Source organism: Phodopus roborovskii, unplaced genomic scaffold, assembly GCF_943737965.1.
Source record: "Phodopus roborovskii unplaced genomic scaffold, PHOROB, whole genome shotgun sequence".
Taxonomy (NCBI): Eukaryota; Metazoa; Chordata; class Mammalia; order Rodentia; family Cricetidae; genus Phodopus; species Phodopus roborovskii.
Window position 1 is genome coordinate 2,774,953 of NW_026126619.1, and position 14,424 is coordinate 2,789,376.

The window sequence follows — 14,424 nt, forward strand, 5'->3', positions numbered from 1 at the left end:
TATTTCACTGAGTTTATATTGTAATATATTACTATTAATGAAACCTGAGATTTATGTGCATGGGTAAGCTCATCATGGTTAAATCTTACAAAAACAAAGAAACATACAGGATCCTCAAAAGTCTCTATTCTCTCAAGACTATACCTCCATAGGAGTCACAGAGCTGTATCTATTTGTTGACTTCAGAGTCTGGAACCTGGGCCTCCTTCTCCAAGCAGCCCCTTTACATGTATTTGCCCAATAGATGTAACACAGTAAAGAAGTAAGACTGATCCCATTATTTGTACTGCACCCACACATGGACTTGCATTACTGTTTGAAAATTGCATTTCTGAAATGCATGGTCTACATTTGGAGAGCAGGGGAGAAGGTTTCGCTGTTGGACAGTGGTTCAGAATGCATATGAGAATAAATGTCCAATACAGGAATTCAGTGCTGTGAAAAATCCTGCTTGTCAGCCTGCTATAAAAGCAGCTCTTGGCTGCCTATAAACAGTAATTCTATTCTAACAGTAATGGTCTAATTTCTATCCATCTTACTTTCTGGAAGTGCGACTACCCAGGGAAAACTTGTAATGAAAACATTATTGATAAACTTGCAAAGCCGAGTTACTTTAAAAAAAAAATGAGGATTTTAGAATATGAAGCAGATACACAGCTGAAGGTTTAAACGTGGTGGAAGACAAACACTAAGTGTTTATCATAGAGAACACAGGAAAAAAAGCTTCCAAGGAATTAATCTGAAGAGTCACCCAAATGAAAGGTATTTAGCAATGATCAAACAAACCTGCATTGAGATAACGAAAGGTAATGGTGGTCTACAAAGGGGGAAAGAGAGAGTTCTGGGGGAGACAAACTTGAACCGCATGAGAGGTGTGACATTAGAAGAGGTGCACAGTGGACGTTCAAACTGCGAACCCAGGGAGGGAAAGGAAAAACAAGGCAGCATGGGTGGCAGTCACCACTGCACGCCCTAGGACCACGCCATCAATGATGGTGCCCACTGGGTAAAGAACTTACATTCGGTCTCAGTCTGGCTGCCAGGTCGTAATACTTCTCAGCCGCTTCGTTGAGGCTAGCTTGTCTGTCAAAGAAAAGACAACGTAATTATATATTAAGATTGAGGTACTGAGCATCAGTGACGCCAACTTAAAACGTATTGCCACAGTGATTAAATAGTATGTTCCCATAAAAAAAATAAAATAAAATAAAATAACTTACCATTATTTTAAAGTATCACAAATGGTATCCTAGCATAATCCCATTTGGGTAGGTACTGCTAATTTGTATCTACATGTTTGTCATAGGAAGAGATGATTTCCTTTTCAAGATAACTCAAATACATTTAGGTTCGCCAGTTACAAACTGATCACCCAGGAAAAAGAATAAAAAAAATCAATTGTCAGAGTATTTAGCTATGATTTAAAAAGTATGTTTATATACATGTATGTGTATTTGTGTAAGTTTGTGTGCACCATGTGCATGCAGGTCCTCAAAGAAGCCAGAGGAGGGTGTTAGATCCCTTAGAACTGGAGTTAAGACAGTTATGAGATGCAGTACACTGGTGTTGGGACCTCAACAGGTCCTTTGCAAAAAGCAATAAACACTCAAAACCACCAACTCTTCAGCCCCTAGCTGTGCATTTTAAAAAGAAACATATTCAACATTTGAAAGATTTAAGAAATTACATATTTATTTTACACACACACACACACACACACACACACACACGACTTGGAAACAGAAAGAGAACTATGCAGGGAGAGAGATGAGGATGGTATTGCCGGAAATGAATATAAACAGAATATGATGATGTATGTAATTGTGTTATGCTAACTAAAATTAGTAACATTTTGAAACAATGTAATTGGGTTTGGAGATGGCTCACTGGGCAAGGTGCTTGCTGTCAGACAATGAGGACTCAAATTCAGGTTCCTAGCACCCACATACCCACATGGTGTGGTAGGGCATTGCTGTATTCCCAGCACGGGAAGTAGGTACAGGAGGATGTTGCATGCTTGCTAGCCAGCCAGCATAGCTAAGAGGTGAGCTCCTGGTTTGGTAAGAGATGCTGTCTCCAACAATGAGTTGGAAAGTGATAGGGGAGGCCATGGGATGTCTTCCTCAGGCTTCTGCCTATCTGCATATGTGTGTACCTGTATGCATACACAGCACACATCTGAATAAATTTGTTTTCACTTCTCTATTTCTCTCTCTCTATGCACACATGCAAACACACCCATGCACACATGCAAGCACGCATACTGATGCTCATGCACCCAGACAGATCTCACAATATTTCTCTCCTTGCTGTATGGGAACCAGTGTGGGCACATGATCTAATCTCAGGTAACTCATTGCTCCCACTTGAAATTTTAACTTAGGGAATTAAAAAAAAAAAAAGAGAGAGAGAGAGATGAAAATAAAGAAAAAGTGGAAATAAAGAGAAAGATCAAGGGACAGTCAGAATTCAATCATAATGGTGCAAGAAATGAGGTTGTGGCCAGGCTAGACTTTTCCCATAATTACAATAATATAATAGTTTATCACAGTTCATAGCCACTGGGTTTAGACTATTTTTTTAAATTAACATCTTACAGTTCATACAGACATCTTTTGGGGGTTGTACTGAACATTACACTAGGGCCTTCCCTATGCTAGGCTGAGACTCTATCCAGCTCCAGTAATGGGTTCTCTAGTGCCCTCTGTAACCAGAGAGAGTCTTCTATCCCAGGAGTAGCAGAGCTGTCATATAGAAACAGAATTCACCCCGAATCTAACAGATAAACTTGGTTGCTGCCAATCACCAAAGACCAGGTTCAGTCAACTTGTTGGCAGGGGACACCAAATGTCAACTAGTCATCAAAACATAATGTTCATTTTCTTCTCCCTCTTTGGACCACGCTGCTTCAGCAGGCCAGCCCACATGGCAGATGACAAGATACAAGAAGCTCTTCGACTGAGCTCTGTCTAGTCAATACATGTGCAGATTAAAGATTAAACACCATGGGAAGATGCCAGGCTTAATTTCAGATGACACAGAAAGCATTAGCAGTGGAAGGACACCAACACTAATGGGCTATGCAGTCTGTTTTAAAAGGCAATCTTCTTCTTAGAGGAAAGGCCCAGTAGGTAAAGGGTTGCTACAACCATGGGGATATGAGTGTGGATTCCCAGAACCCATATGGGTGCCAAGTGGACATGGCAGTCTATTTGTCACCTCAGTCCACAAAAGGAGGAGATGGAGAAGAGCTCCAGAAAAAGCTGGCTAACTACACATACGCAAACTAGTGAGCTTTGGGTTCAGGTAAGATACCTTGCTTCAATATAGAGAAGTCAATTGAGGTAGGCATCCAACTTTAGCTTCTAGCCTTCAAACATGTGTGCACACATGTGCCCACACATATGCAACATGCACGTGTGCATTTATATACATGAAATACACACATACATGGAAAAAAGCAGAGAGGGATAGTGTTCTCTTAAAGCTGTATGGTTAATAAATCTTTCAGACAACAAGAAGACAGAGAAAGAGGAAACAAACAGAAAACACGAGTTAAGTCTCTCAATTAGAGAACCAGAGTCAGGTTTTAAAAAAGAAAGCCAATTGGCCTCTCTTATTAAATTGAATTTGCACTTTGGTCAAGACACATAAAAAGCTAAAGACATACCCCATGCAGACATATAAATTATAGAAATAACTAGAGATAAGATCTCTCTGGAGAATCAAGCATATCATGCTAATGTTTGAAGGAAAAATAATCAGAAACACTACTATGTTTAATGGAAGTTATAAAGAAAGTAAAGAAAAACCTCAAATACAAAACCAAACCTTGAGCCAAGGCTGTGCTAGACTTGTGGCATGTTACAATGTGTCAATGCAGTTTATGTTCTCATAAATGTCAAAGTTCAAACTCAATATGTCAAGAGAAGTACCCAAGTCTGGTACGAAACAGTAAAACTTCCCTTACTAGAGTATTTAATGGAAGAGCCTTCCACCAAATTACAGATTCACTTGGGTTCAGATTCATTTGGAAATATGAACCAGAATTCTTCAGGTCATGCCCTGGAAGGGTTCTCTCCAGAGGAATATAAAAAGCATGGAGGTAGGAAATTAGAGGAATTTGATACTACAAGGAAATACATTGCTCTAAAGTGAGATCAAACAATAGATAGCAAGTATTAAAAACATGGCCACTACTAACAGTTCTTTCCAACCTTCAACTCACAAGGCAGACACTGATTAAAAGAGAAACCAAGGTCTCCATTCGACAAAATGTTTCTAAGGTATCAAAGCAAGTGGATTTTAAAAATGATTATGAGCTTTTACGGCATCAGATTTTTCAATGTGTAAATGTGAAATGTTTCCCTGTCAGCTCATTTGTGAATACTCATTTCCTCCAGTGGTCCCGAGGCTTGGGAAACCTTTGAGAGGAAGAGCCTTTTCTTTAGGTGCAAAGTCCTGGGAAGGGTCTTGAACTTTCCTATTACTGAAGAAGGTCCTGTAAGTTCTCTGCTTCCACATTGTAGAGCTGGTATGTGTGCCTAGCACCACAAACTCCTGCCGGTCTATGCCTTGCCAGCCATGATGGATGGTAACTCTTCAAACTGCAAGCCAAAGTAAACTTTGTCTCCTCTGAGCATTTTACCACAGCAATAAAAAAGTAACTAATACAGTGGTTAATGCTCACAGGAAACACTTGAGTTAATTCAAGCTAGAATTACAGCTGATAACATTCTAAAGGAAATGAAAAAAACAGGATTTATTATATATGTCATGGACATGTACAATTAATTTGCACTGCAGAACTTAGCTTCTATTATTAAAAGGTCTCCTTTTTATTACTAATCAGAAGGTACTTATGACAGCACATGGAAAATCAGGGGAAGGAATATGTCAGTTTTCGGCACAGAACGGCCATTTATATTCCTGATTTATTCTCTGGACCAGAAAGAAAAATCACGAGGAAGTGCTCAAAATCCATTTTATTGTATAGGATATATTTTACACTCCCTTCTGAAAGATAAGTCCTGGGAATACTTACCAAGCCTTAATTGCAAAAAATGACTAAATCATTAATGAGCATTTGAAAGGTGAAGAAATACGCATATTCTGTCCTGCACTTTGTGGAGCCTACTAAATACCATCAGGTACCTCCAAAGTAGGATTGTTAGGGACGGGGTTCAAGACTTGAATCTCCAAACAGTGAATATACACCCATCTAAAGTAGCTGAAAATTACACACTTTTCTTACATGCTTATGATTATTCGTCACTCATTTCTTTAGTGTGATGAACATATACAACGTCTATCTACTAACTTTCAATTTTGTTTAATGTCTATAATGTCTTGAAGTAATTATTATCAACAATGATATAAACATAAGGGAAAGTAAAAATAGTGCCAGATACTTTTTTAATTTCTGATCTTTCATTTGGGGGGATCATAGTTATGTATAGAGGAACCATAATCCCTCACATGTTTTCCCAGAAGTACAAGACTCAAAAAGCAATGTGAAAATAGATGGCTCTATGATATCTGCCAGGCAAGATGCAGACAGCCTTTTATTCTGGCTACAGTACACCCTACAAAGCCAAAAGTGAAGGGGATGGTGAGAAAGAAAATCACTCATCCAGAAACTACACTCAGCCCAGATGGGCAAATCCCTCAGTCTTCACATGAGCGTCATGTGAAGACACGTGACTAGAGAGTAAAGAAATAATTAAAAGAACAACAAACACAATGAAGGGGAAATTCGGAAGGAGGCCCCCAACTCATTAACAATCTCTATTCATCTAACATGTTGAGCACCTCCCAACTTCCTCATCACCTCTGGCCCTTAAGGCCAAAAATGTTAAAGGACTACAAGAAAAACCAGGGTTATCTGTCAACTGGACTATTTAGTGACGGAATTCCCAATAGATGGTCAGTAAAGGTGATTATTTTTTTAAGTCTTTGGAATCATTTTTCTGTCATCAGTGAGACTCTAAGCTGCAGAACAGTAATAGTAAAAAGACCACAAAGTTCATAGTTTGTATATTGCAGAATTCTATTTTATGTATAAGACTGTAAAACTTACATCAATAAAAATACACACAAATTTTACTTCTTTAATTTCTCTCTCTGATGTTATTTGGTAATGGAAACACATTTTTGAAACAGGCTTAAGACCATTAGTCATATATAATATATAAAAGTGATATGGGGATCACAATTAATAGTTGTGAATTAAAAATCACTTAACATGTTCAATGCCCATGGTTTCACATTAAATATATTGCCAAAGGTTACATGAGAATTTTTTAAAAGTGGAGACACATTTGCTCGTGTAACATAAATGTAGTTGGAAATAATAGATCAGCTTTGCTGATTCTTGTCTAGCATGAGCAGACACTTACCTTTACAGCATCCAAAGCAGAGCTACACTTTAGTTTCCGTCTATAAGTTGTATAGAAGGAAAGGAAATAAACCTGAAACAGAAGGTGCATGTGCGCGAATGCACACGTACGCACATATGCACTCACGCACACACAGAGTATGGGACATCTTCAAACAGCAAAGCCAGAGTCTCACATATGTAAAAAATGATGGGACAGGAGCATCTATGCAATGAAATATCTGAAATAAATTGCTTAGAGACTCCTTGGAGAAAAACTGTCAAGACAACAAAAGTAGTTATAAGATCTGTAAGTCTTTGTATTTTAAAGAAGAGAGCAGAGATGAGGAAATGTATTGAGACGAGACTGTGTTTTTGTAAATGATATAATTTTAAGGTTATTTTTGCATTATGCGTATGTCTGTGTGTGTGCATGTATGTTAGAAGACAACTTGAGGGAGCCAATTGTCTCCTGATGTGTCGGTCCCAGGTATGTGACAGATCAACAGCTTGGGCATCAAGAGACTGCCTACGGGGCAAACCCACCTAATCCTCAGGATGTAATTTTAGAAATAGTCCATGTGGGTCACACATCTTATTATGTCCCATTAACCTCTGAGTCCTTCTTTTGTCCCCTCCCCTTCCCATGGTCTCAAAGCTTTCAGGGGCTGCTAAAGACAGACTCAAGCCTGGATATAGGAAGAGTAAATGATGTTTTATACTAAAAATTCCAAGGGAGGGAATGGCTGATAACGGGAACTATTATCTTCATACATAATAAATTATCACTTGTGTTCTAGGTGGATTTCGGGTCAGGGAGAGGTCACTGGCAGAATGAAGAGATAAGTAAGAGGACAAATTGCCCATAGTGGTGATAGATGAAGCAACATTGTAAGCATCTCCTGGAACTTGTTGCAAACATAAAATCTCAGGGTCCAGCCAAACCCACTAGATCAGAACATGCATTTTCTGAAGGACTGTGGGTGATTTCTTCACTCAGTAACATGAGAGAGGCATTGAGTTGGAAGTTACCCACCTGCATCAACTTCATTTATAAAATGTTTAAAGACCTTACAACCCATAACAATGCAGATTAAGTAGGATTCTACTGAAAAATGGGTCAGTGGCACATGCCTGCTTGCAGCATGGAGAGGTATGTATAGGCAAGAGGGTCTAAAGTTCAAATTTAATTTCCGTCAGTTAGGAGAACTCAAGGCCAACCACCTGCATCCAGCTACAAGAGAAACTACCTCAAAAAAAAAAAAAAATGCACCTCACCGGAACCAGCACAATAGAACCAACCTGTTGGCCTAGGTGTGGGTGAGCCAGCCCCTAAGTTGTTAGCATGGAACAGCTGTCCCCGTTACTCATCTGTGGCAGCTGAAGTGAGGGAGAAACATGCTCCCAACCCCGGCATCAAGGCCTGAGTCAGGTGGAGGAGGAGCTGGCCCTGAGGTCATAGAGTCAGGAGAGCAGGTCCTGCCCCTCGCCAGCTACTGCGCTTGAGCGAATAGCTCCTATAGTACTCCTGGACAACACAGTCACACCAGAAGGTGCAGGTGTGGGAGAAGAGACCCTGAGGACATTACAGCAGGAGAACTGGCCCCGCCCCTTGCTCATCATGGCAGCAAGGCATCCGTTTGCCAGGACAAAGCCGGGGAGCTCACCTTGAGGGGTGAGGATTAGGGAGAGGTGGTGGGCTGACCAACTCTACAACAACTTAGTCCCAGAACCTGGATTGTGTAATGGTCCACCCAACAGCCACCTGACTTGTGGTCTGCTGGAGCACAGAGGGGCCCGTGCTACAGACCCAAAGCTGCAGAATCTCCATGACACATGATAAGAACAGGGTAACCGAGAGGAGCTCCAGTGAGGGCCCAGCCTCAATAACGTTGCAGAAACCAGTGGCCTTGAGCCAGACAAACGACTCTCTGCAATGAACACTTGCAAATAAAGATAGATGGACAAAAGGGTTCACCAAGTGTCTCACTGTGTCACACTACTCTCTCTTCAATGTTATTATCTTTGGGGAGAGGCTCTAAGCATAGAGGGTAAATAAATACTAAGGGGTGGGGAAGTGAATGGGATAGAGAGGTACGATGGGAAGACACAAAGAATGAATAAAAAGGGGAAAACATAAAGAAATCCAGCACATAAAAATTGCTGAATCTACAATTTGAAAATGCCATGAACCTGCCATTGATTTGTCTCCTCCCCCCCTTCCCCCCGAAAAATAAAAAATAAAAAATAAAAAAGCACCTAAACAACGTTGAAGCCATACCTGTCTTGGGGAATGATCAAAGTGTTTTCCTTCAGACACCAAAATCTCTATATGCTTGAGGTCTTACTACACAAAGAACCCGTGCAGACCTTCCACATACTTTAAATGACGGCAATGCATCATAAATGCAGACAGAGGGTGCTAGGCTGCATCCTTTGATCGTTACTTTCTAAACAAGCCAGTGTACATATAACACATGTTCCCCTCAGATTTTCTCTCTGTAGTTAGTAGACTCGACAGATGCAAAACCAAGGGATATTAAAGACTAACTTTGCATTGGCCTCAAACACAAATGTATGCACACACATGCTCTGGAGCACCCTCCCTGTCCCCCCCCCCATGCATATGGAGAGAAAGAGAGAGAAAAAAATCCAATATTGTTTCTTTTTCACCTTAGAATTTCCATTTCATGTCCCCTCCAGTAACACTAATAAAGAAGTTATTACCTTTAAATTCTATGTTTGCTATGTTTGTATATAGCATATAATCAGTTAACACTGTGCTGTTTGAGTGGAGAAATTACAATATAATGATTCTTGCTCATATATTCATTCTGTTCTAGAAATTAGGAAACTGATGGGAGATGTCATTCTGTAAATATGTTTCTCGTATTGGTTAATGGCTAAAGCACTGTTGGCCAATAGGAAAGCAAGATAGGCAGGACTAGGAGACAAGGAGGATTCGAGGAAGTAGTAGCGAGGAGAGCCAAGATGGAGGACAGAGAGAGAAGAATGCCAGCCCCTCTCTCCGGTAAGATAAGACCATGTGGAAGTACTTAGATTAACAGAAATGGGTTAATATTTAAGACAGAGCTAGCCAATAAGAAACAAGTAAATAGCCAATAGCATTTATATCTAATACAGCATCTCTGTGTGTTATTCAGGGCTGGTATGGCTGTGGGACAAGACTGGCAGGAAAAACTACTCATAATAGGAAACCAATAAGAACCAGGTATTATAACACAGTTAGGACATCTCACTGCATTGGAAGCTTGCATATATATATATATATATATATATATATATATATATATATATATATGACACTTCTCCAAGTCTCCAAGTCATGTGATTGAAAACAGACAAATATTTCATTGATATAAGGTTGGAGTAATCTTTCCAATGAACTCATGAACCTACATTAGAAAACTTTACCAACAAGGATTTCATTTTAACAGTCCACAAAGGCTTTATCATCTAGGATTTATACATGTGACAACCTGTCAACTTCTATAAGTCTTGCTCCTTTAGTTAGAATCATACTTTCTAGGAAGTCATATAGTTATACAGATGAAGGACCCCCGTGATAATGAAAATACATTTATATGTAGCCAGGCTATACTGCATTCAGATTGCATCATTGCCAGCTCTGAGAAACAATGATGGGACCCTCAGGGTCTGCATCTATAATGTAAGAGTATCAGTGTACCCTCTGCAGATGTGCAGGCAGAAATAGGAGAGTGTCAGGTATGCATGCAAAACACAGTACCAGGGAGGTACAAGACATCAGAATAAACACTACTTTCATCTCTCATCAAATAAGATCAAAAAGAAAAAGGACAACAAAACTCTAATACTGAAGCCTATGCATCAGGAAAAATGTGTTTTCCTTGCTTCTTGACTTCTTCTCAGATACCAAATAAATTCACAACTCTCATTCCAACATCAAGTTCAGAGGGGGAGGGGGGACTGAATATGCCCCTTCGTACAAAATATTTTTAACAGAATAGTTGATTCAATTGTTTCCTCTCACAACTATGTAGACAGATTCCATTGAGTTCAAACATTCTAAGTTCCTTTGATATGTCCCTTTGATGATAATCGATCCGCTTTAAAAACAACAAAAAGAAAAGGTCTCATCTGGAAGCATCTACTAGCTCTCAGGTTTTATTTGAAGACCTAAAAGTGTCACTATGCACTTGGATGTGCATTAAGTGAGACTGTGCATTTGTGATCGCCATCCCTGTAAACATAGTTGATAATTAAGTCACAACGTGGATTCTATGTTCCCAAGCAAAGCAGGAGACCCAGATTCTTTCATCTCCTAACTTCCTTCCAGCATGTGACTCGGGTTTCACCAATGAAATGGAAATCTCAAGAAAATGGAATCCTGGACTCAGAGAATGCTCTTCCAGCTCTGAGTGGTGGTGGCACTGGCCCTGCGTGGTAAACTTTGCTTAGCCTAAGGGCAGACAGGGTAGTCAAGGATTATTTATGGCTATGAAGAATAGTGTTCACCAAACAAAAGCTCTGGAGAAAAGATTTGGTATCAAAATCAGCTCAGAATGTGGAACTCCCTTGGGATACTTCATATATAAAATGACATTAAGCCAAAATATTGATTACTTATGACATATTGTATCAAAACTGTATTCAAGAGGAAACCAAAAACATTTATGTGTACTTTCAAAAAAAAATTCCTGTATAGTCTTTGATACTAAAGACGAGATCAGAAATCAGTTTGTACAGAAAGCATCTGTGATGGCTATTCTTGGTTGGCAACTTGACTACTTCTGGAATTAACTAAAACCCAAGAGGCAGGGAACATGTGCAATAGATTATTTCTTAATTAATCATTTGCATTGGAAACCCTACTTTTAATCCAGATCTTCCGAGGTGGGAAGAAGATCCACCTTTAATCTGGGCTGCACCTTCTGCTGGTGGCCTATATGAAGGGCATGGAATAAGCAAGCATGTTCTCTTGGCCTGCTTGCTCTGGCAGCAATGAAGGAAGTCCATTCCTTCATTAGAGCCTACTTCTTTGGGACTTTTGTGTGTACTGAAGACCAGATGAAATATCCAGTCTTGTGGACTGAACACCCAGTAGATTCTTGGATTTTCCATTGGTACATAGCCAGTATTGGATGATCTACACCACAGCCTAGAAGCCAGTCTAAAACTCGTGTGTGTGTGTGTGTGTGTGTGTGTGTGTGTGTGTGTGTGTGTGTTCTTCTAGAGAATCTCAACTAATTTAGCATACAACAAAGACTGGCAATTCATTGAGCTGAAAAACAGAAACAGTCCCAGAAGCATCTACCAGTTCAGTGGGGTACTGTTAAGCTGCTATAGTCACATGCAATCAATCAGTCCAACAAGGTGTTGAGTGACTGTACCTTAAAAGGAGTGCAGAAAAGTCGAAGGCTCTAGAGATAAAAATGCTGTAAGACAAACTGCTCATTGGCACTAGCAAGGTAACAAAGAAAAATCTACATGTGATATATACATAAACTGTACATGTATGCCGTAATAGTCCTATAATGAGTTTTCATTGATGGATTCTGAATTCCAGGTAGTAATCTTCTATGTAGCAAAGTGTCTTGCAGATGAGTAAGATGATTTAACCTATACCAACGTACTCTCCTACACCGGCAATTGCTTACCATGATTAAGAGGCCAGCATTGCATTCAGGAAGTGCACAAAGAGCTCTCCACCATATCAACACTTAACTTCATCCTCAAATCAAGATTCCTTTAAAAAAATCATTCATCACCCTTACATTGAAGATACCTACACTGGGTATAGTCTAACTCATAAACATATTGATACCTAATTGATTTTTGGTTCCTAATTGCATGTCACCTTTTATTGCTTCTCTTAGAAACAGGGTCTCATCTGGCCTCAGTTGGCCTTGAACTCCAAATGAAGGCAAGGATTACCTTCAACTTCTGATCCTCCTTTCTCCACCTCCAGAGTGCTGAGATTACAAGCTTTCACCAATATCCCTTGCTTTTATGAAGTCTGTGGGACTTTGACAAACATAACTATCACACTCCCAGCCCTAGATGCCAGATTTCTTGGGTTCATCCAATAAGAAGTACTTTTGTACTGCTAACATTAATCCAGAGTGAGTTTATTGAACAGACATTCAATCAGGTTTACATAGCCCTTGAACCAAGGTATTTAAAAACTGTTAAAACCCCAAGGAAGAGCACAATAAGATATAGTTTTAATACAATATAATATTAGTCTTAATCGATAACCCAAATTATCTAAAAATATTTGGCTTTAAGTATCAGTTTCTTGTGGGGTCAATGGGAAATGGATTTGGTCACTAGAAAAGTACCACACCAGTGAAAATGTTGATGATGAGACTCATGACAGATGAGATGATGACAGAACTGCATCTTGATTCCGTTGATGGGCCCAAACGATAAATTTATAGAAACACACACACACACACACACACACACACACACACACACACACACCCCACAGGTACAGATACACAGTATTGCTAGCAGACTATCAATGTCAACATACTCACTCTGAAAAGGTACTGTGGTTTAGGAAGGAATTACCATGAGGACAACTGAATAAACACCAAAAGATATTTATATTCATTCTTACTACTGTATGTGAATTTATGGGGTTTTTCAATAACAAGTTAAAGCGAGGAGTAGTCCTCATTTTCTATGTGTATATTTATATTTGCGGAGAGGACTGAGCACAGAGACCTCTGTGTAGGCATCACTCAACAAAGCTCACTGGTGGGAATTTAAGGAGCAGAAATTCAGAGTATGGACAAAGACCACACACACTAACAAATACTATTCTTTAAATTGTTTGACTCTAAAACAACTCTTTTGGAGGTTCTGATAACCTTTTTATCTTAATATTCACAATGAAAATAGTTGACTTTAAAAAAAAATCCAAGTCTTGCTGCTGTTGTAATTAGCTTTTGAAATAACTCTTCTGAAATGTAAGCCTTAGTGGCTTAACAAAGTATCTCTTCAAAACATCAATAGTGCTGGTTACTGAGCCATTGTATTTTATGTATCTTAAGTATATTTGTATTTGATAATTGTTCCCATGGTCAGATATTACCATGTCACATTCACGAATGCTTATTATAATAACAAATATAAGAACATATTTGATTAATTGAGATGATATTGGTATTTGGGAGACAAGTAAGGAGACAGTTATAAAACTCACACATTTGCAAATCTCCTTTTGTGGTAAGTTTTAGAGGGAAGGGAAGAGGTGGGTAGAGAATCTCGATAAATTTCTGGACCCTGAAGCCCATATTCCTTGCTCAACAGACAAAGAGATTATAATGAATGAACTGGTTCTTATTAATTTTTAGCTGGTTATGCAGTGTGATTCATTTTAAAAATGCAGGCGATAATGGTGCAGTAGGGAAATTAATATAATGGACTGCTTCTTTCAAGCCAAAGCATCATTCATGTAAGATAACAGAAACAAAAACTAACCTGAGCATGTGGGCAGCATTGAAGACGACGTCAAACTCAGTGCTGTCAAGTTCAGCTGCCTTCTTGGCCATCTCGGCTGCTTCTGTGAGGCGAGACTCTTCCAGAAGAAACTGACCTGCAAAATAAAGTAAGCGAGCTTCATTCAAAAACATGACGACTTGCAATAATAAATAAGTGTGATGGAAACAGTGATCTGAAGCCAAGATTTAATGTCCTTCACTTAATTTACTCATGTTTTATATGCCTTGCCCCATAATTATAGGGTATTACAAAGATTCTAAATTCCAGTATGCTCAAAGTATTCTTCTTATAAAGGAATCTTCTATAGTCTATTTAAGCAAGAAGAAAAATGAGCACAAATATAATAAATGTGAGTCCTGTCTATTTTAACTGTTAGTAACTTTACAATAATACACAGACTTGACATATACAACCAAGCAGGTATATCCATCTGAGATAATCACTTTTTTTTTTTTGCAGAAATTATTGAAAAGACATAGAAGGAAGACTTGGAATAACTCACTCTGATTTATACTTTGCAATGGAAGTTGGAT

At 39.1% G+C, this 14,424-nt stretch overlaps 1 protein-coding gene across 1 annotated transcript in view; it reads right to left on the reverse strand.

Moving 5' to 3' along the window:
- Tmtc2 (transmembrane O-mannosyltransferase targeting cadherins 2) overlaps positions 1-14,424 on the reverse strand; it is a 356,378-nt gene that overhangs the window by 53,059 nt on the left and 288,895 nt on the right. Inside the window, exons 10-11 of the mRNA XM_051206397.1 lie at positions 13,871-13,985; positions 1,020-1,083 (exon numbers count right to left, since the gene is read on the reverse strand). Coding sequence (XP_051062354.1) covers positions 1,020-1,083; positions 13,871-13,985 — 179 coding nt within the window. The remainder of the gene's footprint in view (positions 1-1,019; positions 1,084-13,870; positions 13,986-14,424) is intronic.